This window comes from Rhinatrema bivittatum, chromosome 12 (genome assembly GCF_901001135.1).
Source record: "Rhinatrema bivittatum chromosome 12, aRhiBiv1.1, whole genome shotgun sequence".
NCBI classification, from domain to species: Eukaryota; Metazoa; Chordata; class Amphibia; order Gymnophiona; family Rhinatrematidae; genus Rhinatrema; species Rhinatrema bivittatum.
Window position 1 is genome coordinate 3447829 of NC_042626.1, and position 24919 is coordinate 3472747.

Consider the following 24919-nt stretch of genomic DNA (forward strand, 5'->3'; position numbering starts at 1 on the left):
TTATTTCTAGGGCTGACAATCAAGTCTGTAGATCCCTGCATGCACTCAGATGATAGCAGAAAACACAACTGTCTCAGTCTAACATAGAAACATAGAAACATAGAAATGACGGCAGAAGAAGACCAAACGGCCCATCCAGTCTGCCCAGCAAGCTTCACACATTTTTTTCTCTCATACTTATCATTTTCTCTTAACTCTTGGTTCTATTTCCCTTCCACCCCCACCATTAATGTAGAGAGCAGTGATGGAGCTGCATCCAAGTGAAATACCTAGCTTGATTAGTTAGGGGTAGTAGGGGTAGTAAACTGCTGCAATAAGCAAGCTACACCCATGTTTATTCCATTTACCCAGACTATGTCATACAGCCCCTATTGGTTGTTTTTCTTCTCTCCTGCCGTTGAAGCGGAGAGCCATGCTGGTTATGCATTGAAAGTGAAGTATCAGGCCCTTTTGGTTTAGGGTAGTAACCGCCGTAACAAGCCAGCTACTCCCTGCTTTGTGAGTGCGAATCCTTTTTTTTTTTTTTTTTCTTCTCCCCTGCAGTTGAAGCTATTCTGGATATGCGTGAAGCCTCAGCTTTTCTTATTCCCCTGCTGTTGAAGCAGAGAGCTATGCTGGAAATGCTTGATGTATCAGCCTCTCCCATGCCATGAAGCAGAGAGCTATGCTGGATATGCATCGAAAGTGAAGTATTAGGCTCATTTGGTTTGGGGTAGTAAGTCTGTGTGACAGGAAAGCACCTGATAAACCTAACACTTAGTAAATCTATTTCTCTGTAGATAAAAAAAGGACAATAATCAGCCACACAAGTTGGTGATGTCAATGGTGCTGAAACAGAAAAGTTCTCACAGCTCAGAAAAACCAAGAAGGTTTCTGCACAGCTATCACATAATCTTTTCCTCTGCTTGCTCTAATTTTCAGCTACTCATATTTTTGACCTTGGGTTTGTTTACTAGATTTTATTCCCTACTTTTGTTTAAATATTTTTAATTTCTTTTTGGGAGTCTTCAAAAAAAATTGTATTGGTATTTTAAAATTGAGTTTGATCTCCATCAGTTCTCTTCACAACGGTAGAACAACAAACCGGGCTTCAAAAGATGTCCCCGCTGCTCCTACAAGATGACTTTATCTTATCACTGTTTAGGCCTGTTGCCTGATGTACCTAACTGTGCTGCCTGTGCTCAAAAGTCCCCCAGGCCCAAAAGATCTAGAAGCTACACATTGAGAGAATGTTTAAGTTCTCCTCAAGACTCTGTGTCAGTAAACAGGAAACCATTACCAGCTGAGGGACCATTGCCTAAATCTATAAAGGCAGAATCTTCTCATTCCTCCTCTAGCAAAGAGGGAGCACTACTATGCTCTTTAGTGCCAAAGTACACAAGAGCCAAGGCAGGCCCTGTTGGTGCTGACAACAGATCAGAACATAGCAAAATGCCTTCACCACCATCACTTTTTGGTGCAGAAATTTCGCCAATGCCATCAACAAGCAGAGGTGCCACATCAATCCTGATGCCAACAACTTCTCAGCGCCAACGTATAAATATCAGTGACGAAATGGAGAAATTACTTACCTGATAATTTCGTTTTCCTTAGTGTAGACAGATGGACATCTGAGTTATGTGCTCCCCTGCTAGCAGATGGAGACAGAGTCAGATTTCAAAGCTGGCATTACCTTAGATACACCCCTGCAGTGACCTCAGCCCTTCAGTATTCTCTTCAAAAGCCATTGTGGACATACTATTGGAAAAAAAAACGTGATTAAAAATAGATATCTGTAACTGTACTCAACCAAACAAATGCTGAGTTCCAGCAAGATTATAGATGCCCTGATCTAGGAATTGGGTGACGGCTTACCCGTAACCTCTTGGAATAGATATTCATTTCACTGGCGATTCCTTGACACCGTTCTTGGGCAGCCATGGGCGGGATTGTGAGTCCATCTGTCTACACGAAGGAAAATGAAATTATCAGGTAAGTAATTTCTCCATTTCCTAGCATATAGCCAGATGGACTCAAGACCAATGGGATATACAAAAGCTACTCCTGATCGGGGCGGGATGCTGCCCACGGTCTGCTTAGCACCGCCCTTGCAAAGGTTGCGTCCTCTCGAGCCTGAACGTCCAGGTGATAGAACCTGGAGAAGGTCTGTAAGGAGGACCAAGTCACTGCTCAGCAGATGTTGATGGGAGACAGAAGTCTAGCTTCTGCCCAGGATACTGCCTGAGCCCTCGTAGAATGAGCTTTAACTTGAAAGGGTAATGCTTTCTTGTCTCTACATAGGCTCCTGTGACCACCTCCTTGATCCTGCAAGCTATAGTAGCTCGCGAAGCTGGTTCGCCCTGTCTCCTTCTACCGATCTTGCACACCGGTTCTGAAACTTCTAGATACCGCACCAAAAGCCTACTAACGTTTAAATGGTGAAGGAGACTGTATTCTTCCGTGTCCTTGTGCCTATCAAGGGATGGCAACAAAATGGACTGATTCAAATGAAACTCCAAGACTACCTTGGACAAGAAGGATGGAACGGTATAAAGTTGTAATGCTCCTTGTGTGATCCAGAGGAATGGTTCTCGACATAACAACTGTAGTTCAGAGATGCGATGAGCTGAGCATATCGCCACCAGGAACACCATTTTCAGGGTTAATAAGCCCAAGGAAAGACTGTGCAGCGGCCAAAAGGAGGTCCCTGCCAAAAACTCCAAAACTAGATTAAGGTTCCAAAAGGGAACCGGCCATGGTAGGGGTGGCTGGAGGTGCTTTATCCCTTTTCAGAAAATGGGTCATGTCCGGATGCGCCGACAGGCAGGTTCCGTTCACCTCGCCCCGGAAACAGGAGAGAGCCATTACCTGGACTTTCAAAGAGTTAAGGGCCAACCCTCTATTCAAGCCATCCTGTAAAAATTCCAGAACCAATGGGATTTTGACCGTCTGAGGGGAAACACTGCGTTCCTTGCACCAGGCCTCAAATACTCTCCAGAGCCGCACATATGCTAAGGACATAGAGAACTTCTGAATGTGGAGCAAGGTGGTGATTACTGCTGCTGAATAGCCACGCTTCATCAAGCGAGTCCTTTCAAGGGCCAAACCGTAAGACAGAATCGAGTCAGATTCTCGTGAAGAACCGGACCTTGCTGGAGCAGGTCCCAGTGTGGTGGGAGGCCATTCCACCCATTCCATAAGGAGATCTATTTCCAGTAACACTTGCTGGCTCTTGGTTCCCCCCTGGTGGTTGATGTAGGCTACCGTTCTTGTGTTGTCTGACATTACGTGGACTGCCTGACCCTGGAGTATGTGGCTGAACTGTAGACATGCCAATCTGACTGCCCAGGCTTCCAGGCGGCTTATGTTCCAGAGCGCCTCTTCCTTGTTCCAAAGCCCCTGGTCCATCAGTTCCTGACAGTGAGCTCCCCAATCCCAGAGGCTTGCGTCCATCGTGAGGACCAGGAAGTTCAGCGGGGACAGGCTTACAACCTTGCCCAGGTGAGCTTCCTGTAGCTACCACTGGAGCAGAGAATATACTTACATCGGTAGGTGGAGGCAAATCGAATAGTCTTGAGACAGTGGGTTCCAACATGACAGCAGGGAGCATTGAAGAGGTCGCATGTGTGCCCTTGCCCATGGAACTACCTCTAAGGTTGACGCCATCAAACAGAGGACCTGAAGATAGCTCCACACTTTGGGGTGTATTGCGTTTGTCAACTGACACATTTGGGATATCAACTTCCTTAACCGCGAGGGCAGGAGGAAGACCTTGCCCTGTTTGGTGTCGAACCAGACTCCCAGATATTCCAAGGACTGGGAGGGCTTGAGACTGCTTTTATCCATGTTTACGACCCAACCAAACTCCTGAAGCAGGGACGTCACCCTGCAGGTCACCTGGAGACTCTCTTCCAATGACTTTGCCTGGATCAACCAGTCGTCCAAGTATGGGTGGCACCAGGATTCCCTCTTTCCTCAATGCTGCCGCTACGACCACCATAATCTTGGAAAATGTTCTGGGGGCAGTGGCCAGGCCGAAGGGCAGCGGCCGGAACTGATAATGGCGGCCCAGTACTGCAAAGTGTAGGAAACGCTGGATATTTTTGCTGGATTGGAATATGAAGGTAGGCCTCGGAAAGGTCCAGGGAGGTTAAGAACTCTCCAGGGTGTATGGCCATTATCACGGAGCACAGAGTTTCCATTTGGAAATATATTACTCGTAGGTGTCGGTTGTCACTCTTTGAGGTCCAGGATGAGGTGAAAGGAACCCGCCTTCTTGGGTATGATGAAATAGATGGATAACACCTCATATTTTCCTGGGGCGCAGGTACTGGAATTATAGCCCTCAATTTGAGAACCCTTATCAAGGTAGATTCCACTGCCGGCTTCTTGTGCTGGGAGTGGCAAGGAGACATCATGAATATGTCCCGAGGAATGCTGCGAAACTCCAGTGTGTATCCTTCTCGTATGACATCCAGTAACCATTTGTCCGACGTGATCTCAACCCACCACTGGCAGAAGAGAGATAGTCAACTCCCTATCTCCTCGTTCCGTGGATGGGTCGGCAAAACTTCATTGGGGAGTTCGGGCTGAACCTGAACCCGATCCTGCCCCTCTCTTGGGCTGTCGACTCCAAAAGGACTGAGACCTCCCTGAGGACCAAGACCTCTGAAAAGTCGAGTTTCTGTAGGGCCTAAAGCGCTGGGAGCCCCTGAATCGACCCCTCATAGGTGAGGGGCTCTGTAACTGCTTTCTCTTATCTTCTGGTAGCCGGGGCACTGGAGATTCACCCCACTTACTGGCCAGCTTTTCCAATTTGCTTCCGAAGAGGAGTGATCCTTTAAAAGGCATCTTTGTGAGGTTTGCCTTAAAGCTTGCATCTGTTGACCAATTTTGCAGCCATAGCTGTCTTCTGGCCGCTATCACTGAGGCTACTCCTCTGGCCGAGGTACAGACTAGGTCAGAGCCTGTGTCAGCTAAAAAGGCAGCAGTGGGCTCCATAGCTTCTCTGGAATATGCCTCTGAGTCATCCACCTCTCTAGAGAGGAGCAGACATGAGTGAGGCTCCAGGGCACAACAGGAAGCAATCTGTAAAGTCACCGCTGTTGCGTCATAGGCTTGCTTAAGGATGGACTCCATCTGCCTATCATGCACATCCTTTAAGGCCGCTCCTCCCTCCACTGGGATAGTTGTTCACTTTAGGGAAACACAGGTGTGTTCTCACCGCTGGATCCAGTGGGTATAGAGCTTCTAATGCTTGACCACCTTTAAAACTCGCTTCAGGGGCACCCCATTCCAGGTTAATTAACTCCTAGATGGCTTCCAGTACCAGAAAATAGCAAGAGGCTTTCCGCAGAGATACCAGAATGGGATTCTTCTTTGGTTCCACCATAGAGTCCACTCCAGGAACTCCCAGTGTCTGCAGGGTCTGGGAAACCAGGGCTGGCAATTCATCTCTATGGAAAAAATGTAACATTTATTTATTTATTTATTTATTTAGGTAATTTATATACCGGAGGTTCCTGTATAATATACATATCACCCCGGTTTACAAGGAACAGTAACTATCGCTACATTTAGCGGTTTACATAGAACAGAATAACAATGAAGTGGCCTGATATGGCCCGATATGGCTCCAAACCTGGTAGGATTTCCCCATTTTCCAAGGAATCTGGATCCCCTTCTTTGTCCATGCTGTCCGGGACCCTGCCAGGGATACAGTTGGTGAGGTGAGGCATGTCTCGAGGCCTGCCAATAGGGCTGGGAGAGAGAGGCCCTACCGGCTGTGGTTCCGTCCGGCCAGGGGCAAGTGAGGTGGCAGACTGCGCCTGTATGAAGGCTTGAAGGCCTTGAAAAAATTCCATCCAAGAGAAGGCCGCCGGGACCATGCCTAGCCCAGGAGGTACTAGGGTAAGTGCTGCTGAATTTCCCTCTCCCATGGAAGACCCAGCCCCGGGATTACTCAGATCCGGGGTACTTACGGTTAAAGTTGTGGCTGACCCATCTTCAGAGTGGGAGGATCCGGGCTTAGTAAAGTTTGGGGAGCCCAACTCTCCCTGAGCCTCCTCACAGTGCTGACATAAATAAGAATCAAGTTCAGACTGTGCAGCCCTAATATGACACTCAGCACAGAGAGAATGGCGCTTATGTTTCTTTGCTGCCGAAGCCATTAGGGACGGGAACAGTGTGTTCAGCTGGCTCGTGCTTAAAATTTTGTGCGCACAGATTTTGGGCGCCTACGCAGGCTGTGGCGAGGCGTGCGCACAGCCCGTGTGCTCAGCTTTATCTCAATTCTGCGCACGTATGCGCATGACTTTTGCGCGACATTATGCGCACAGCGCATGTGCACAGCTGGCATGCACCACGCATATCGACGCTCTATGGTGGGCAATAGAAGATACACAAAAGCACATGCAAGATGGATCTGCCGCAGCCTACCATGCATTGTGCCTAAAGCGGGGCCTAGCCACCCAGGGTGCCACTCAATCTGCTCGAAAGCCCACTTTCCCTTACCCCAACGGGACTGGGAACAATGTTGGTACAGCGCACCAAGCAAGGAGACCAGAGAAAGTCTTACTGAAACCCCTCCAACGCCTCTGAATTGGGGGGGGAATCCTCTTCTCTCTTTTTTTATTTTTTAAACTTACCTGGGCTCAGCGCTTACTGGCTGAGTCAGAGATGGTCTCCAGTTGCGGGGGGAGAGAGCTTTGGCCATCACTGCTGCGCTCGGCTTCCTGTATCCGCTGCCTTTCAGCTGCTTCAGCAGCAAAGTCCATGTCGGGAACAGACTACCGGACCATGGTACACCTCTGAGGGATCTCTGAAATCACCTCAGGAATTATCAACTGGAGGAGGGACCTTTAGGTATCACCGCAGGAGAGCGGGGCTCATTCTTTCTCCAATTTAAAAGTAGAATTTCTTCTTCTAAAGGGTACAGCGATCCCGAAAGGGAAAGCACGTCTACATCTGCGAGGAGATGGAGAGAGATACTGAAGGGCTGAGGTCACTGCAGGGGTGTATCTAAGGTGACATCAGCTTTGAAACCTGACTCAGTCTCCATCTGCTAGCAGGGGAGCATAACACATTGATCCTAATTCCATCTAGCTACATGCTAGGAAAACAAAATGGGCAGTTCATTCTGAATCTACTTTTATAAACAATTTATGCCAATTCTAGTTCCAGAATCAGATAGTTCTACTGGGATTCCTCCTCCAATACAGAGGAATCATTATGTCATGAGGAAAATGGAATGGACTTCATGTAAAAACTGTTTTACTAGATTCTTCACCTCCTCCATCCCATCTACAACAGATGTCTCCCATTATGGAGTGCATGGCCTCTAATCCACTGGATTTGGATCAGGGGAGAGATGTAGTAAGGCCTTTGACTTTGTTCTACGTAGGCAATTTATAAACAAACTGAGCACCTTTAGTATGGGCCCTAGTGACTTACTGGGTTAGAAACAGGTGAGTGGAAGGCAACAAACAGTAGTGGAAAATGTCATTCCCTCTGAGAAGTGGGGTGTTACTAGTGATGTGCCTCACGGATTGGTCCTTGGAATTGTTTCATATTAACATAGTAATGACGGCAGAAAAAGATCAAATAGTCCATCCAGTCTGGTAGTAACTGTCGCTCCGTGCAGGATACCCTCATATTAAGAGTATTAGTAATCAAAACTAAGCAACTGTCAAACCCATAACAAAATTACTGCTAACATGTTCTTTTCAACATTTTCATCAGTGATATCGTGGAAGGACTATTGGGAAAAGTCTGTCTTTTTGCAGATGATACCAAAATCTGCAGGAAGGTGTGGAAAGCATAAGGAGGGATCTAGTGAAGCTTGAGGAATGGTCTAGAGTCTAGCAGCTAAAATGTAATGCTAAAAAAATGCAAGGTCATGCATTTAGGAAGCAAAAACCCAAGGCAGAGATACAGTATAAGGGTGAAATACTTCTATGCAAAAAACAAGAGCAGGATCTAGAAGTCAGTATATCTGATGATCTGAAGGTAGCCAAACAGGTGGATAATAAGAAGGCAAAAGCCAAAAGATGCTTGAGTGCACAGGAAGAGAAATGGCTTTTGAATATTGACCTCTTATTAGTTTTTTTAGTTCTTGTCTGTCTAGGACTGATAGATGATCTCGGAATCTTTGGTATTTGGTCTGCAAGTGCATTTCTTGAAACTGTGAGACCTTTGGGTTGTGCTGGGTCCCAGTATCTCTAGAAATCTCCAGGAGATAGCTTGTGAATGGGTTATTTACCCAGAGGCAAGCAGGAACTCAGTTGATGAGTGGGAGGGTGCCAGTGTAGGAGCTCATGCACAGGGGCAGGTGGACCTGGGCTGTGTTTGGCACAGCCCTACAGGGTTAACCCTGAGAGGGGTAGTGCTGTGCATTACATGACATCTGGATAACTATCTGGCTACATTCAGCAGAACACTTATCCAGGTATGTTTCGCTAAATATCTGGGTAAAGTTATCCAGATAGCTCAATCCCGCTCACTGGCTTACTCAATATGGACCTCACAATTAGTTTCTAGGTAAAGCCACTGACTTCATAGCTTCAACTATGCTGGGTTGATCCAGCCAATTTTGTTTTCTTTGCCTTCCTAAAGCAATCTGGAATTTATAGTCTTATTTAATAATGATCTGGAGTTCAGTCATCTCTCGAATTATCTATATTTCTGGGCATGGATTGCTCCTTGCTTCTTTTGGGATTTTATTTTTTTAGATAAATGACATCACCTGGGAAGATGAGATGATGGGAATAAGAGCCGCAGTTTACTGTGAAGCTCCTGGAATTCCTCAAATGATCTTTGAACATAGGTAGTGTCCTGAAGACCTTCTCGCTGCACTTTCACAATGTATACCTGCAGAAATATGTAAGAAGGCAGGGGGAATCACACTTATAGAAACGATTTCATGGCAGTAATGAAGGATTAGGAAGAATACTCACATAGCCTTTACTAGGGGTAAATATCTTTTCATAGCGACAGAGAAAGACATCACTAATGCGACCATCTGCCTTCAGAGTGTGTACCCTGGGGGCAAATGAGAGCTTGAGACGGTCATCAGAACCTGTGAATTTCATCTGGGCCAGATTATGAATGAAGAAATTCAGTTTTGTAGCCACACTGCCCAGGCTGGACTCAATCAACCTAAAAGAGATAGCATAAATGGGTCAGTAACCCCAAACCTCCAGTCTGTGTCCTGCATAACTCATTAGAAGTGAACCAACCTCTCTGGGCCAAAGTTGCTAAGAAATGATACAACAGACACTGTCTTTAACCTTTCTGCAAAAGAGTAGAGTGAAATGACTGATGTGAGCAGTGGTCGTGAAGTACTTCAAAACCCTCTTTATGTCGTATGCTGCTATCTACCCACTGCATAAAACCAAACTTAGAATACTTCTAGATGGTTTCTATGTTAATCCAACTATGTACAAACCTAGCAAGAATTTCTTTTCTCACCTTGTGAAATAGGTTGTGGCGTCAGCCTCAGAATCCTGTGGCCGGAGTGCATCATAAACATACTTTAGGTCTTCTAAGTCAGAGAGCTCTGGGATTCCACAGGACAGCATCTAGGGAGAAGCACAGTTTCACAGTGAGGACTGGGATAACAGACCTCAAGTGCCACACAAGGGCTAGCAGAGATAAAAGAATAACATAGCCCAGATCAATGAGACTGGATGATATGAACTGCCCTCTGGCTGGCAGCGTCTGACCTGGCTCCACCCTCATGCTGCTGGCATAAAGTGTCTCACTAGTCTTCATGCTATCATTAAGAGGGTAATTTTCAAAGGGACTCCTGCAGGTAAAGAGTGCTTTAACTGCAAGAAATGGCCCTTTAGAAATTTATGCAACCAATACATACACACATTGTGGAATAAAGTTTTAAAGCATTTATGTACATAAAACCTGGTTTTATGTATGTAAATTGGCTTTTGAAAATTGTCCTGGAGTTTGTGCACAGAAGGGTATGCAGATTCTGCACTTCGTTTATGTGCACTGCAAAGAGGTGTTCTGGAAGGGGGAGGGGAACCATTAATGTGCATACTTTAGATTTTCAATAGTATGTGCATAAATGTACGCATACACATTATACATGATTATACCCGTTCATTTTCAAAGTGGACTTACACAACCCACTTTGAAAATTTGGGCTAAAATCTGCGTATACCTTTGTGCACATAGGGGAGAGACATTCCAGGGTGTGGAGTGGGCCTTATGCACATACTTTTTGTTTTTAAAAAGGTGTGTGTGTAAATTCTCTTAGCAAAACTATGTGCCCCAAATAGCAGGAATAATTGTATCCAAGTAGTTTTGCCAGAATAATTTTCAAAGTGGCCTTAGGTGCATGAGTCTGCTTTAAAGATTGGTATAACTTATGCATATATTTGTAACATCGCCTTATGTGCGATGTTACAAAATTATCACCTAAAGTCTCACCAGCTCTTTCACTAGCCCCATCATTTTCATCAGCCACCAATCTGACAAACATTTCACTAGTTCCACCCTAGTAGAGAGGATCTCACCATTTCCTGCCTTAACTGTAAAGTCTCATGTTTCCCATCACAGTATAGACAATCTCACCAGCCCTAACAGGTTCAGGAACAGGTGGGTATGTTTGCGGATCAAGTTGTATGCCTGGCAGCACAGATCAACAAAATCGTGGAAGCGGCTTGAAGGTTTGTCACCACCATTGATGACATATGCCATGTCTGAAGTGAAGACAAAAGGAGCCCGGTCACTAAAAGAGAGAAAGAGTGCACAGGCCAATAAGAAGGGCAATACTGGCTAAGAGATCCATGTGTCATGAGGGAAACAGATCTGTAGTAACTAAAGAAGAAAAAAAAGAGTCCTGCTTAATTTTTTTCTGCACTTATCTTTTGCAAACTCAAACACATAATGACCAGATTGCCACAGCTGAAACTCAGGAATCATACGACACTGTCCATATGTGAGAATAGTCCTTCTATATTTATAATCACTTTCTGTTACTTCCAACTCTGCATAACCAGCAGATGTAGAAATATATTGGGCATCATGTCATTATTGTGCCTCACAGCAATGCAAACAGAAACCAATAAGATACTGGATTATAACACATGAGGGAGGGGGAGAGATAGGGAAAAATGAAAACAAGGTGAGAGCCATCATAAATACAAAGTTTCCTGCTTTTTTCTCAGACCCATGTATCAGGTAACAGCAGTCAAAAATGAACATGCCTTCATCACTATTCTACATGCCTGGCTACCCAAATATCTTTCCCTACTTCCTCACAATGGGCATCTCTCTGGCATCTTGCCAAAATATAGTACTTGGCTGCCTGCTTGCACTCACCGCTTGATGTTGCCGAACATCTGTGCATGGCCTAAAAATCTGCCAAAGTCTATGTGGAACATATGGCCACTGGTCTTCAGCATAATATTGTCATTGTGTCGGTCACAGATTCCAAGCACATACGTAGCAACACAACAGCCGGCACACGAGTAAATGAAGTTCTCCACTGCCTGAGAATCAATAAGAAAGAAAGAAAAGAGAAAAAAAAAAGAGGAAAATGAAAGCAAGGTCTGCCTACTGCATGAGGTGGAATAGCGAAGAGGAATATGCTCTGCCCACCTTCTCGTACTCCTCCTCTGCAGGATTGTGTTTCTGCAGCCAGTCAGCTAGAGGGCGGTCCTTGAAAGAGCCCGTTACTCCATCTTCCACCTGGATCTTACGCAGGGTTTCTGAATTGGGGATCATCTCCACCATTCCTGCAAGTACGTAATCCATCACTCAGTGCAAGGCTGCTGTAGTATAACATACGACAACTAAAAGCAGACCTAGCTACTGAAATGTGGCTGCAAAATCCAGCATCAAGCAGAAATATCAAAAGCAGGATGACACTTCAAAATAGGAAAAAATCTCTCTTGCCTTTTCATAAACATGACGGGATATCTGTTCTTTGAAACTGGGACTCCTCATAAATTGGCACCCAATGGTTAATTTAATGTATATAATCATCAAAGTAACAGCATTCCTTTATCTTCTCAGAGACTACAAGTGGCAATTGGGACAGGCACAAGGTTTGTGGCCATTCTAGGTAGACATAAAATCTGCTGCTCTTCCTCCCACCCCTGTACATAATTGTATGTTGCCTCTCAGAAGTTACCTCTCTCTTTCCCTGGGCTGGACAGGCCATGCAGCAACTGTTTTCAAAAGTGGCTTGAAGCTGCCAGGTGGTCAAAGACCTTATTGCTGACAGCAAAAAGAAACAGCAGCAGCACAGGCAATCTGTGAGCCAAGGGACTCAGCCAGCCAGCCAGCCAGCATACACTCAGGGTCCCCATAGTGGCCTCCCAATTCTCCTTTGGGTAGGAAACTGGCATCGGAGAAAGGGGGGGGTGGGGGGGGGACTGGCTCAGAACTCATCTTCACAGAAGCTAGGTCCTGGGCACCTAGCGGATTAAAGTTGTTTTCAAAAAAGGAAAATTGGTTCTTACCTGATAATTTTCGTTCCTATAGTACCACAGATCAGTCCAGACAAGTGGGTTTTGCCTCCCTTCCAGCAGATGGAGCCAGAGAAAGTCTCACCGACGCTGTACATAACCCAGTGTGCCACCTGCAGTCCCTCAGTACTGACCTGTACCCAAGCTAAGATGTTCAAACTAAGAAACCAACAAAAACTAAGGGTGATCAGAGAATACAGTTGGAGCCCCCTGATTACAAACAAGGAACATATTAACCTATGTACACTTTCAGAAACTCTGCATATGCCTATATACCGTCACAGCAACATCCAGAAGTGAGAAAGTCTCTCGAAAGAAGGGGATGGGTTTCTGGACTGATCTGTGGTACTAAAGGAAAGAAAACTATCAAGTAAGAACACATTTTCTTTTCCTGTTCATACCCCAAGATCAGTCCAGACAAGTGGAATGTACCCAAGCTCCCCTATACCAGGCGGGAACCTGAAAGACCTGCGCGCAACACACTTTCCTCAAAAGTTGTCTCCTCTGGCACCCGCACATTCAAGAAGTAATGTTTGGTAAAAATGTGAAGAGAAGAGCATGTTGCAACTCGACAAATCTGCTGAGATATCAATTGACATTCCTCCCTTGTAGAACGTGCCCGCAACCCTTCCGGAGCTGAATTTATCGCCTCTTTCAATCATCTTGCGATTGTGCCCTTGGAAGTTTTATTACCCTTCTTTGCTCCACTAAAATGGACAAAAAGATGATCTGATCTCTGAAAGGAATTTGTCACTTTAAGATACTGCAAGAGCACTTGTCGCACATCTAAGAGGTGAAGCTCCTTTGCCACTGGATCTTCTGGAGACAAATTCAGAAAGGCCGGTAACTCAGCTATCTGGTTAAGATGAAAGGATAAAACCACTTTAGGCAGAAAGGAAGGTACAACACGCTTAGAAATTTTGGTTTGCAGTATACAAGCTTTTTTAAACAAATAAACGACACCCTATCCTCTGAAATCCTCAAGAAAGGATCTCTATACAACAGTGCTTGTAGCTCCGATATTCTTCTGGCTGTTTTCTTGGTGGCTATCTGTTCAGACTTCAAGGTTATATCCTTCAAGGGTGCCCTCCTAATCGGCTCAAACGGAGGACCACACAGAACTCTAAGCACAAGGTTAAGGTTCCAGGCCAGACATACCTTCCGGACCGGAGGGCGCAGATGTTTTGAGGAAATGCACCACATCCGCATAAGCCACCAACGTCCGATTCTGTACCTTACCTCGAAGACACCCTAAGACTGCCACATGAACCCGGAGGGAATTATCGGCCAAGCCCTTGGACAGACCGCTTTACAAAAAGGATAAAACCTGTGGAACTTCTACCCTCAACGGTTGTAAGTTATTATGCAAGCACCACGATTCGAACACTCTCCAAACCCAGACATAAATCAGAGACGTGGAAAGCCTATGCCTCTCAAAAGCCAAGTTGCTAGACAAAAGCGATCTCCTTGGTCTGAAAATATGGGTCCCTGCTGCAGCAACCTTGGAAGATGTGCTAAACATACGGGCCCGTCCACCGCTAGATAAGCCAGGTTCGCAAATCACAGCCAGTGTGGCCACTCGGGTGCCACCAGAATCACTCTGCCCAGATGAAGTTCGATGCAATGCAACATTCTCCCTACAAGACACCACGGGGGAAAAATGTATAGCAATAGCTCTGCCAGCCACAGCTAAACAAGGGCATCTATGCCCTCAGAACTGGCTTCTCTCCTGCGACTGAAAAATCGAGCTGCCTTTGCATTTCCTAGAACCGCCATGAGGTCCAACTCCGGCCTGCCCCATCTGGCCTGAATTAGAGCAAAGGCCTTCATTGACAACTCCCACTCCCCGGGATCTAGCCACTGTTTGCTGAGATAGTCCGCTTGCACGTTTGTCTACTTCAGCCATGTGCGACGCCACTATTCCCACTAGATGGTTCTCCGCCCAAAAAAACAGGTCTTGCGCCTCCTGCGCTACCAGACAACTCTTCATGCCATCTTGAAGATTGATGTACACCACCGTCGTCACCCTGTCAGAGAATACTCGCACTCACCTCCCTTGAATTAGCAGGACAAAGGCAAGCAAGGCTTTGCAAACTGCTCTGGTATCCAAACTGTTGATGGACCAGAATACTTCTTTCTGGTGACCACAGTCCCTGGGCTGATCTTCCTTGACAAATCACGCCCCAACCTTTGACGCTGGCATCTGTGGCCACCACCACCTAGTCTGGTACCGCCAGGTCCATTCCTCTCTCCAAATTGGTTCAAGACAGCCACCACGAGAGACTGGATCTGGCATCCCCCTGAAGCGGTATAGGAATCTGAAATTCCTCCAAAAGCGGATTCCATCGGGATAAATGCGCCCTCTGCAGGGGCCGCATGTGAGCAAAGGCCCATAGAATTAACTCCAGCATAGAAACCATAGAACCAAGGACCTGCAAACAGTCCCAGATTCTGGGAACAGACAACCACAGAAGACTGAGAACCTGACTCTGCAGCTTGACCACTCTGTCTGTGGTCAGAAACACCTTCCCTATCCGGTTATCGAACTGAGCCCCCAGATATTCCAAAGACTGGGACGGCTCCAAATGATTCTTTGCCAGATTAGTCACCCAGCCTAATGAGTCGAACGGCAGCATGACCCGGTGAACCGAATGACACTCCAATTCCGACTTTGCCCTGATGAGCCAATCGTCCAGGTATGGATGCACCAGGATCCCTTCCCTCCTGAATGCAGCCACCACTACCACCATCACCTTTATGAACATGCACGGCGCTGTCGCCAATCCAATGGGAAGGGCCTGAAACTGAATCTGCTATTCGAGAACCATGAACCTCAGAAATGTTTGGTGCTCGGCCCTTACTCACCCGACCCTGCCTCCTGGCAGACTGGCCAATCAGCGCTTCACCAAGCTTCCTCTCCAAGCTGTCTTCTCTCTCCTGTTTTGTTTTCTTTTTAAAGGCACAGCCAAACAAAAACAAGAAAACAGCCAGCAAGCAAGCAAAGAATACAAAAAAAGGCTAGTTCCCTGCTTCTGGATGCCTGGAGGAAGCCACACTGGAAGTGAGGCCCCAGAAGGGGTGAGGGAACCAGGATCCCTGGCTTTCACCTTCCTCTGACCGACAAGGGCTGAGTATCTCAGGGATCACCAACCCTCTGCTCTACCCAAGGGATGGCCCACGAAGGAACCTAACACCTCAGGGAGCCTGCTAGGAATCTTCTTTCTTCCTTTTCTAAGTTGTTTTTTTTTTCCCCAAAACTCCAGACCACAGGTTTGCATCTCTACCATCTGTTGGAGACAAAGAAATACTGAGGGACTGCAGGTGGCCCTCTCATTATGTAGCAGTGCCTCAAAGCTTTGTTCTCTGCCTCCATCTGTTGGTAGGGATGCAAAACCCACTTGTCTGGACTGATCTGGGGTATGAACAGGAACAGCTAATACACAGCATGTTTGGACTAGGTAGGGAGGTGGAAATGCTGGCACTATGAGCTAAAACTTCAGGAAAGTATAGCATCAGCTCCACACAGCCAAGTCCCAACTGTGGTGCCCTCCTGCAGCAGTGTTGCTGCTGAACAATGCTTGCTGACTCCTTTCTTTCCAGGTCACACAGACAATCCCTGGTTGCTAGTTCTTATGGCCATGTGAGGCGACAGCAGCACTAACTTGGATGTTGACCAGGACCACACTTCCTGAATCTCAGCCAAGCTTCTTTCTTCATGCACACAGCCTTGATTTCCACAGGAGAGGAGAAGGTGATAATGCTGGTCTCCAGTGGCAGCAGAAAGAGCGGTCACTGCCTGCCTACCCACTGCCACCAGGCATTTACCCCAGCAGCTATGGCTCTCAGCCAGGCTGCAGCTGACAAGTTAAATGCTTTAACATTTTGGCTGAATGCCCTTTGCAGCTTACTGTCCTAGGTAGTAACCTGTACACAGCCTTGTAAGTTGTTCCAGTTCTGGTGGTAATAATCTAACCACTCTCAACCATTTTCTTAGCAATACCTAGTAAAAGGCATGAATTTAACTTGACTTTTACCAAATTTTGGCTTGTTTTTTCCTACTCTTTTTTGTGCTTTGGTAGAAAATGGTAAACACATTTCAATTAAATGATAATCAGAGAAAATAAAGGAAGTGAATTGAGACTCACCCCTTCCACGTCCAGTGGAGAAGCAACGGAATATGACCATACGCATATCCAGTCCCTCCTGGATCCAGATCTTGTTCATGATACGGATCATCTGTAAAGTCAGCATGTCCTGACGGAGGTCATCTCCACACTGCAAAATGTCAAGAGACATTGACTAAGATGAACTCAGAGGGGACATTCATAGCTCCTGCTTTCTTTACTTCCACACATTATTAGAATTGCTTCTGAATTTGTCTCCAGTTAACATGTAAGCCATCGGCTTGTCAAGAAAATTTGCTTGGGCAGACTGGATGGACCATTTGGTCCTTTTCTGCTGTCATTTCTATGTTTCTATGAAAACAACAAATGTCAAACATTCAAATGTATGAAATTGGTATTTATTTTCTCATTTTATACTTTTAGCAACAAAATATGGGAGAAAATCAAATTTTTCAAAGAGTCACAGCATTTTCATGATGTTCATGTTGCCAATTTACCTTAAATATAACGCGGATATTTTCCCCCAGTGGATCGACATTTTGGAAGGAGAGCTTCAATGGCACAGCATTAGAATTAAAGTATGAGCAGTCCTGGAGCAAAGTGAGTAAAAAGTAGAGAAGTCAGATCCTACTCGTGGTTGGTACCTCACAAGTGGTGCACTGGTACTATTATGTGGGGGCAGCAGGGAGAGCAATACTGCCTGTGCAATGGCAGAACAAGAATGGCTTAGGTTAACATTGGCAAGGAAGGTGCTGCTTTGGTAGAAAGGATAGGAAAACATGAGAAATCCTTCTTAGTGTATGCAGTTAACAAGCTGAGCCATGCTGATGCAGTATCCAATCATTAGGAATATGGAACATCTGAGGCAACTGCAGTTACAAAGAGCATTCTCATAATCGCACTGGAATTGGCCAACTCTTGTCCAAGAGTGATTTAGTGGCACCCACTTATGGGGGGTGGGGCTGGCATTTCTATGGAATTATTTGCCATTTCTCATAGCTCTTAACTATCCCTTTTAGAATAATTGGATCAGTACTGCAGTAATCCTAACTTCTGTATCTCTGTATAATATTGTTTCCCAGTTAGCACATGAGCTCTAATTCTACATGGATCGAGCGTTCCTGGCAATTAATACTTGGTCTGGAGGAGTGAAAGGGGAAATACTACCCACAATATACAGCAGATAGACAACTGAGTCATGAGTGCTGCAAATAGGTCTAATTTTCAGGATATTCACAATGAATATGCATGCAAATCTGTCATGCATGTTTAATATGTATATCCTGAAAATCAGACCTGTTTGTGGCACTCTATGACCAGAGTTACAAAGCTCTCTGATGATTACAGAATAAACCCCACTCACCCTTGGGACAATTCCTTTCACTAGCAGGCTAGGGCTCAGTGGCAGGCGGCATGATCCATTGATACTAAAGAACTGTTTCACATCATCCAGGCCTTCACGGAGAATCATCTACAGAAAATACAGGATTTCAACATACAACTTTCATTACATATTCCGAAACTGTCCTAGCCATCACACAATATTTGTCTTCTCTCATTCTTTCTGAACCTGAGAATTTTTCTGATGTCAAAAAGGGACGAATAAAAGTTCTGACCAACCTGTCTAGAGGAGGGTGTGGCCTCACGGACTTTCTGAGCCAATTTGGACAAGGTATTGACTAACCAACACTGCCTGTCAAACTCTTCTCTTAGGCCCTTGCCACAGCAGCACAAAAGGGCAGCCAGGAGATACTGATAACGAATACTGAACTGGGAGTCTTTCAGGCCATCCTTCAGCAGCCTAAAAGGACAGGAAATTGGAAGCATATAATTTCCGCTCAGAATTCTGCTGAAAGAACACTTTCTCTGAGAAATAACAGGGCAATAGATATATTTCCTCCAGCATGCATTAGAAGTAGAGGCATACTTTCAATCTTTACCAGAAAAAATAATGTGTAACTCTCAGATCACAAATTGCTCGTTTCAAGAGAAACCTCACAAGGGGACTGTCCAGATAACACTCATATTTCAAAGCCTGGTAAAAGAAAAAAAAATTGTATTAACAGAGGAAGTGAAAAAGAAATGAAAGAAAACCCCAAATACAAATCTTCAGGATCACTCACCTGTACAAGCTGAGGCAGATAATCCAGTAGTTCAGCATCTGAAATAGAATCAATCCACTGCACTGCGGTGCGTCGCACCTCCTGATCCGGGAATCTGTAAGTCAAGGACAAAGCAGAGACTACTAGAGAGGACCAATTCTGGGAGAGATGATTCACCAGTAGAAGAGGAATTTTGAAGGAATTTACCTCAGTAAAATGAACTGACTGAAAGGTGCTCTCCTCAAGTGTGGCTAAAAGTATAGAGCACGTGTTCTTTTAATCTGCGTTAGGAGGAGGGATTCCTGCAGACATGTTTAGGTCATGGAGGAAAAGAGCACATGCCATTTTGACTCTACTCGGCCATGCACAAAACCAGCTGTACAGTACATGGATGCTTTCACTCATTTTCATACAGGCCGATTCAAAAAAACCCGCGGGAGAGCCGGCACTCCGTGTTGAGTGCCCGCTCTGCCGATGAGCGCTCAGGCACCCCTGCTGGGCGCGAGAATCTTTATTTAAATTAGGACGCACGCTAAAAAAGGAAGTGCTAGGAACAATAGTGCGTCCCTAGCGCCTCCTTATTAGTGGAAGAGGCGGCTTAAGTGCAAGGGGTTAAGAATAGCAGCACAGGCATGGTTCCCCTTCCTCTAAAAAAAAAAAAAAAAAGAACCCCGGCGTTACCCTCCCTCGAGCGTATTAGCCGAGCGCAGGGGGGCACCTGTGCCGTGCGCCGCCTTCGCCTCCTCCAGGCACTTTTGAACGAGCCAATGAGCGCCGGCCTGGTTCGGAGCAGGGCAAAGCTGCGTTTGAGGAAGCACAGTCCACCCCTGCCAGAGCAGAATGGCATAAACTGAGTGCTCCCGTAGGAGCCTCTGCCAACCCAGGTGAGACCCTTGCCTCTTTCACATGCTAAGTTTTTATCCCGACGTTTTCCTGGGTTGCTCAGATCTTAATGCCTGCCCTTGGGCAGGCATTAAGATCTGAGAGTAAAATGTGTGGTTTTGCCGCACATTTTACTTTCAGTATTCCAGGGGAATAACTAATAGGCTCATTAACATGCATTTGCATGTGATGAGCACTATTAGTTTCGGGGGGGGGGGGGGGGGTTTGGCTGCATGTTTTCCACGCGCTATTACCCCTTACAGTATAAGGGGTAGTAACAGCGCGTCTAAAACATGCGGTCAAATGGGGGCTAAATGGCGCGCTCAGTCGAGCGCACCATTCTGTATTGACTTGAAAGATCGCCTGGGCTATTTCCCTTTGAAAACTGGTGCAATATACGACATGCTTTGCATACAATGCAGGCACAGAAAACCAATTAAAATACTAAGCAAAAAGATATCTAGAAATCTTCCTCCAATGTTGCTAGGACCACGTAACCTCTTTTCTGAAGTCACTATATTGGTTTCCTATTTGCTTCCCATAGCCAGGTAAATTGTCACAGATATTCAGCCAGGCACTGTTGAATATAACCTAGCTAGCTAATGTTAGGACTGCTGTCCACCATAACCAAACTAAGCCAGATAAGTTAGCTGGCTAACTTAACTCTGCCCCAGAAAACCTCCATCTTATCTGGCTAACTTTTATCCAGCTAAACAGTCCGCTAGATAAGGTAAAGAAAGGCATTTAGGACAATGGGAAATTTAAAACCCATGGTTTCTCCAGCTAAGGCCTGAACTTAGCCAAACCATCTGAATATTGACCCCTAAACTAATGCCATTTTCAAGGATATTATGCTGTCAGGCAGCATGGTGACTAAGAGACTTACGTCGCATGCAGCAGACCCAGGGCATCTTGATGGTTCATATGCGTCCACTGCTTGAGAAGGGCATAAATATCAGGAAGGCAGGCCCATTCCCAGCTGGGGGCACTAGCCAGCACCAGAGGCAGACAGCTGACTTCTGAGTGGCAGTAATATCGCTTCTCCCACAATCGTTTCTTGTCTGACTCAGTCAACCTGCATCACCAAATATCAAAGCAAAGAACATCTCTCAGCATACTCCCAAGCACAAATGCCCTTTAGTGAACCACTAACTAGATAATTGTGGCAGATAGGAGAAGAAGTGGTTAGAGCAATAGGCTGAAAACCAGGAGAAACATGGTTCAAACCCACCAATACTCCTTGTGACCTTGGGCAAGTCGCATTATCTCCAGTTACAATCTAAATGAGTACCCACTTAAGCTCTTTGGGGAACAGACTAGTTATACTGTAAGCCCCTTGAGCATTATTTGGAAAGACAGGCTAAAATTCCAAAAATGATTAATATATCAAACTTTGTTGTAAACACTGAATGTTTATTTTTCTCTTTGTGTATCCCAGTATCCACTGTATTGGTAACTCAGATATATGTCTTAAATTGTAAAGCACTTTGAGATCCTGATTGGACATAAAACTATTACTTTTCTTGAATATCAGAAATGACTGGAATTTTAGGGTACAGAAATTATATTTACGGGGTGTTATTCCGCCGTGCTAAAATCCAACAGAGTGCCTTCTTTCTCAAATGTTGTTGAAAAATTACAGTTATTGCCAATTAGCCTCTCTCACGGCTACATAGAAACATAGAAATGATGGCAGAAGAAGACCAAACGGCCCATCCAGTCTGCCTAGCAAGCTATGCACTTTTTTTTCCCCCTCTTACTTGTTACGCTTGGCTCTTAGTACCTTTTAGTTTTATTTCCCTTCCACCCCACCATTAATGTAGAGAGCAGTGTTGGAACTGCATCTAATTGAATATGTAGCTTAGTTAGGGGTAGTAACAGCCTCAATAAGCAAGCTACATCCATGCTTTTGTTTACTCGACTATGTAATTTAGTCCTTGTTGGTTGTTGTCTATATATATAGATACTCTTTTCTACATTGTCCCTGCTGTTGAAGCAGAGAGCTATGCTGGCTATGCGTTGAAGGTGAAGTAACAGACTTTCTCCCCTGCCGTTGAAGCAGAGAGCTATGTGTTGAAAGTGAATTATCAGACTTTCTCCCCTGCCGTTGAAGCAGAGAGCTGTGCCGTTGAAGCAGAGAGCTGTACCAAGCATAACCGAACCATCTGGGGCCCCTTTATGCAATCCTTTTCCTAATGGGTCTTGATGTATATATTATTCTACATTGGCCTATAAAATGTTTGTGTTCTGTGGTTTATTTATATGTTGTGTGCTACAAATCCAAACAAACAGGAGGGCCCTCTATAGTGCATTTGTCATATAGGGAATTTGTTTTTGTCTATACTTTAAAATTTTGGAGCTGGTGGATTATGGTATAATCAAAGATGTGATTGAATCTCAGATGTTGTATGCTAGTATGAACAATATGGAGTGGGAGGGGTTTCCACTATGTTATTTGAATGTTATATCACTAAAGAACAATTTGTAAGTGTTAATTTTGAAAATAATAAAACTTTAAATAAAAAAAAGAAATTATATTTACAAAAGCTTGAGATGTTTAAATGCTATAAAATTAACAACATTTAAGCATAACTCCTTTTTTCATTCTTAGATTTTTGGGGGTTGATTTTTATTATTAAAGAATGCTCTTCAGAAAAAAAGAAAAATTATTTTATAAACTTTGTAAAACCAATGCTTTATAGTTTAGCAATTTCTCAAAGGGCTGTAATTTGCAGAGGTCAGTGGGCTAAAAAGGAATTCCAGATGCAGTTATGTACTGAGGCCATCAGAGGACAGTGCAGCAGCATCTGATTTCTAATGGCTGCCAGGCTTAATTTAGCAATGCATCTTTCAAGAGACAGGGACTGAAGCTGGAAAACTGTTCAGTTCAGTGATGTCCTCATATAATTATAGCTCAGACTGCGGTGGTGGTGGCAGAAGGTAAAGAGTCTAGGATTATAGAGTACATCAGGGTTACGGCATGGGCAATGGTCAATCATTTAACCCATGAAAACTGAGTTTCTTTAATCTGACTAAAAGTACCCATGCTCTGCTACCATGCACACTCTTTTTAGAAGACCGCAGTGAGGTATGTTTAGGTTGTGGAAAGGAAATAATGCACATTTTTTCCATTGAAATTTCACCTGCACAAAAATCAGGTACAAGTTCTGAGGGTACTTTGCAGTTAGGCAGGGAATTTGAAAAGTGTGCTGACTATGAGCGTGGTTATGAAGAAACCATTTCAAAGTGTGTTTTGGGATAAATAAACTACTGCAAAGCCCATGGGTAATATTAACCCAATAATAAAAGCAAAAAAGGTACACACAGAATTCTGATTTCATTATTGCTCCCACAGAGGACTGCTTCTGCTTTTTCTGGGGGAAAGTTTCTGTCAGAAACAATGTATGTAGTTTTCATTATACAAAACTACATGCGTTGTTCCATCCCTCACCCTCTCCCTGCCCCCAGGAACGCCTGTGAACAATGCAGGAAAAGTTATCCATGCATTGAAAGTGGGAAATAATCAAAGCCTCCAGTTCTGCAGGTGAAAGTGTTAACTATGGAAATGACTGTCCTTATAGCTGTGGTGTGTGCAGTCTATATAGGGTTATACAGCAGTCCTTGCACTGAGCATCCTGCTGCTGTTGTATACGGGATTACATATTCAAGGCACTGAATTGGCAGTCTCTCTCATAGCATAAAATATTTTTCTTATTCTACAGTCTGTTTGTCCGAAAAGCTCAGATGTATCATATCACTGGACTCTGGAGCAGCTTTGCCTAGCACTCTCACACTCCCATTTACTACAATAATGTGTGGGAGGTGCTATTCCCAGAAGAGGTTCTTCAGTCTCTAGGAGGTGTGAGCTTTCTAGAAAACAGCTGCAGTGTGTGTGGGCATGTGTATAATCCACATCTGATCCCCTGGGAAGCAGGGCAGTGACAATGAAGTCAGCAGAAGGTTAGATGCCATAAAGAGCCGCTCCATGATGGAAGGCAGCTGTCATATCTACTCAATTACCTTTTCACCCTCCAGCTTTGATCTTCTTCCTTTTCTAGCTTTCTTTCTCTCTATTTCTTGCTCATTTCCTCCCTCCTTTTCTTGTATTCCTGCACTGCTTTCACTGCCTTTAAACCCTAACAGTGAACAGAAGTTTGCTGGTAATAAAATCCTTATAATCCCAAAAGCTCCTTCTAGCATTCTCCTGGACTGAAGTCTTCATGAGGTGGCATTCCCATTCACAGAGAATCTCATCCCTCCTGTTTCTAAACATGTGATCTGAGTCATAGTGAATACAGTGTGCAGTTCTGGTCACCACATCTCAAAAAAGATAAAGCAGAATTAGAAAAGGTACAGAGAAGGGCAACCAATAGTATAAAGGGGATGGAGCAATTCCCCCATGAGGAAAGGCTAAAGAGGTTAGGACGGAGGAGGAGCGAAGGAGGAATTTCCTTGGTGGACATTGCTGGAAGGCGAGGAAAGGGTGAGGTGCCAACCCGGCCCCCTTGAAACCTACAAGCTGTATTTCCTGTTTCTTGCTCGCGCCGACGTCATCCGGGGCAACTGGCTTAAGCTTAAGGACAGCCCTCTGCGGCCTTTAAGTTTATTACTGGCAATAACGATCTTAACTCAATTCTACTCGCTTTTCCAGGAAAGACACAAGAACTGTGAATAAAATATTTCTTTATTTCTAGAATCCTTCGCTCCAAACCTCCAATTACCACTCAAGGAGATATTAAGTAATAAGGTTCAGTGAGGAATTGAAGGGACTTGGGTCTACGAAGTTTAACCTTACCTCAGGTTTTATGCCTCATACCAAGAGGAAGGCAAGGATTAGGGAGGTAATAACCTCATCTCCCATTCCCAAGCCTTCTCAACCACAGATCCGGCCTTTTTCTCACCAGCACCTGCAAAAGATCCGGTGGACAAGGCTGTTGAGGAATCTGGCATAGAGCGGATGCCAGATCCTCTGGCAGAGGCATCTTTAAGTCCCGGAGCCCCTAAGACCCCTCCTCCGCCACAGACATTTTCCTTTGACCATTTGACAACTAATTCTCCAAGTGAAGGGATCAGAGAAGGAGACCAAGCTACAGGGGGCCAAAGTGAATCTATTAATCTCGATGATAATCAACTACAAATAATAAAACCTGAAGAAATCACAATGGATTCTATATGGTCAGCTATAAAATCGCTGGAATTGGCAAATTGTTAACCAAACTTACAGAGTCATCTAATCAATGTTTCAATAAAATCGAGACAGTAGTATCAAAGCTGGATGAAAATCAACATATAATGGATGAGAGAATAAATAACCTGCAAAGCTGTTGTCAAAAATTTACAA

At 44.9% G+C, this 24919-nt stretch overlaps 1 protein-coding gene across 2 annotated transcripts in view; it reads right to left on the reverse strand.

Annotated features, from left to right (window-relative positions):
• PIK3C2B (phosphatidylinositol-4-phosphate 3-kinase catalytic subunit type 2 beta) overlaps positions 1–24919 on the reverse strand; it is a 138553-nt gene that overhangs the window by 24629 nt on the left and 89005 nt on the right. For both annotated transcript variants that reach the window (XM_029573843.1, XM_029573842.1), the window contains exons 16-28: positions 20465–20653; positions 18718–18811; positions 18535–18629; positions 18215–18395; positions 17958–18065; positions 17092–17184; positions 16616–16745; positions 11599–11735; positions 11320–11489; positions 10570–10726; positions 9448–9557; positions 8934–9135; positions 8723–8847 (exon numbers count right to left, since the gene is read on the reverse strand). In XM_029573843.1, coding sequence (XP_029429703.1) covers positions 8723–8847; positions 8934–9135; positions 9448–9557; positions 10570–10726; positions 11320–11489; positions 11599–11735; positions 16616–16745; positions 17092–17184; positions 17958–18065; positions 18215–18395; positions 18535–18629; positions 18718–18811; positions 20465–20653 — 1791 coding nt within the window. The remainder of the gene's footprint in view (positions 1–8722; positions 8848–8933; positions 9136–9447; positions 9558–10569; positions 10727–11319; positions 11490–11598; positions 11736–16615; positions 16746–17091; positions 17185–17957; positions 18066–18214; positions 18396–18534; positions 18630–18717; positions 18812–20464; positions 20654–24919) is intronic.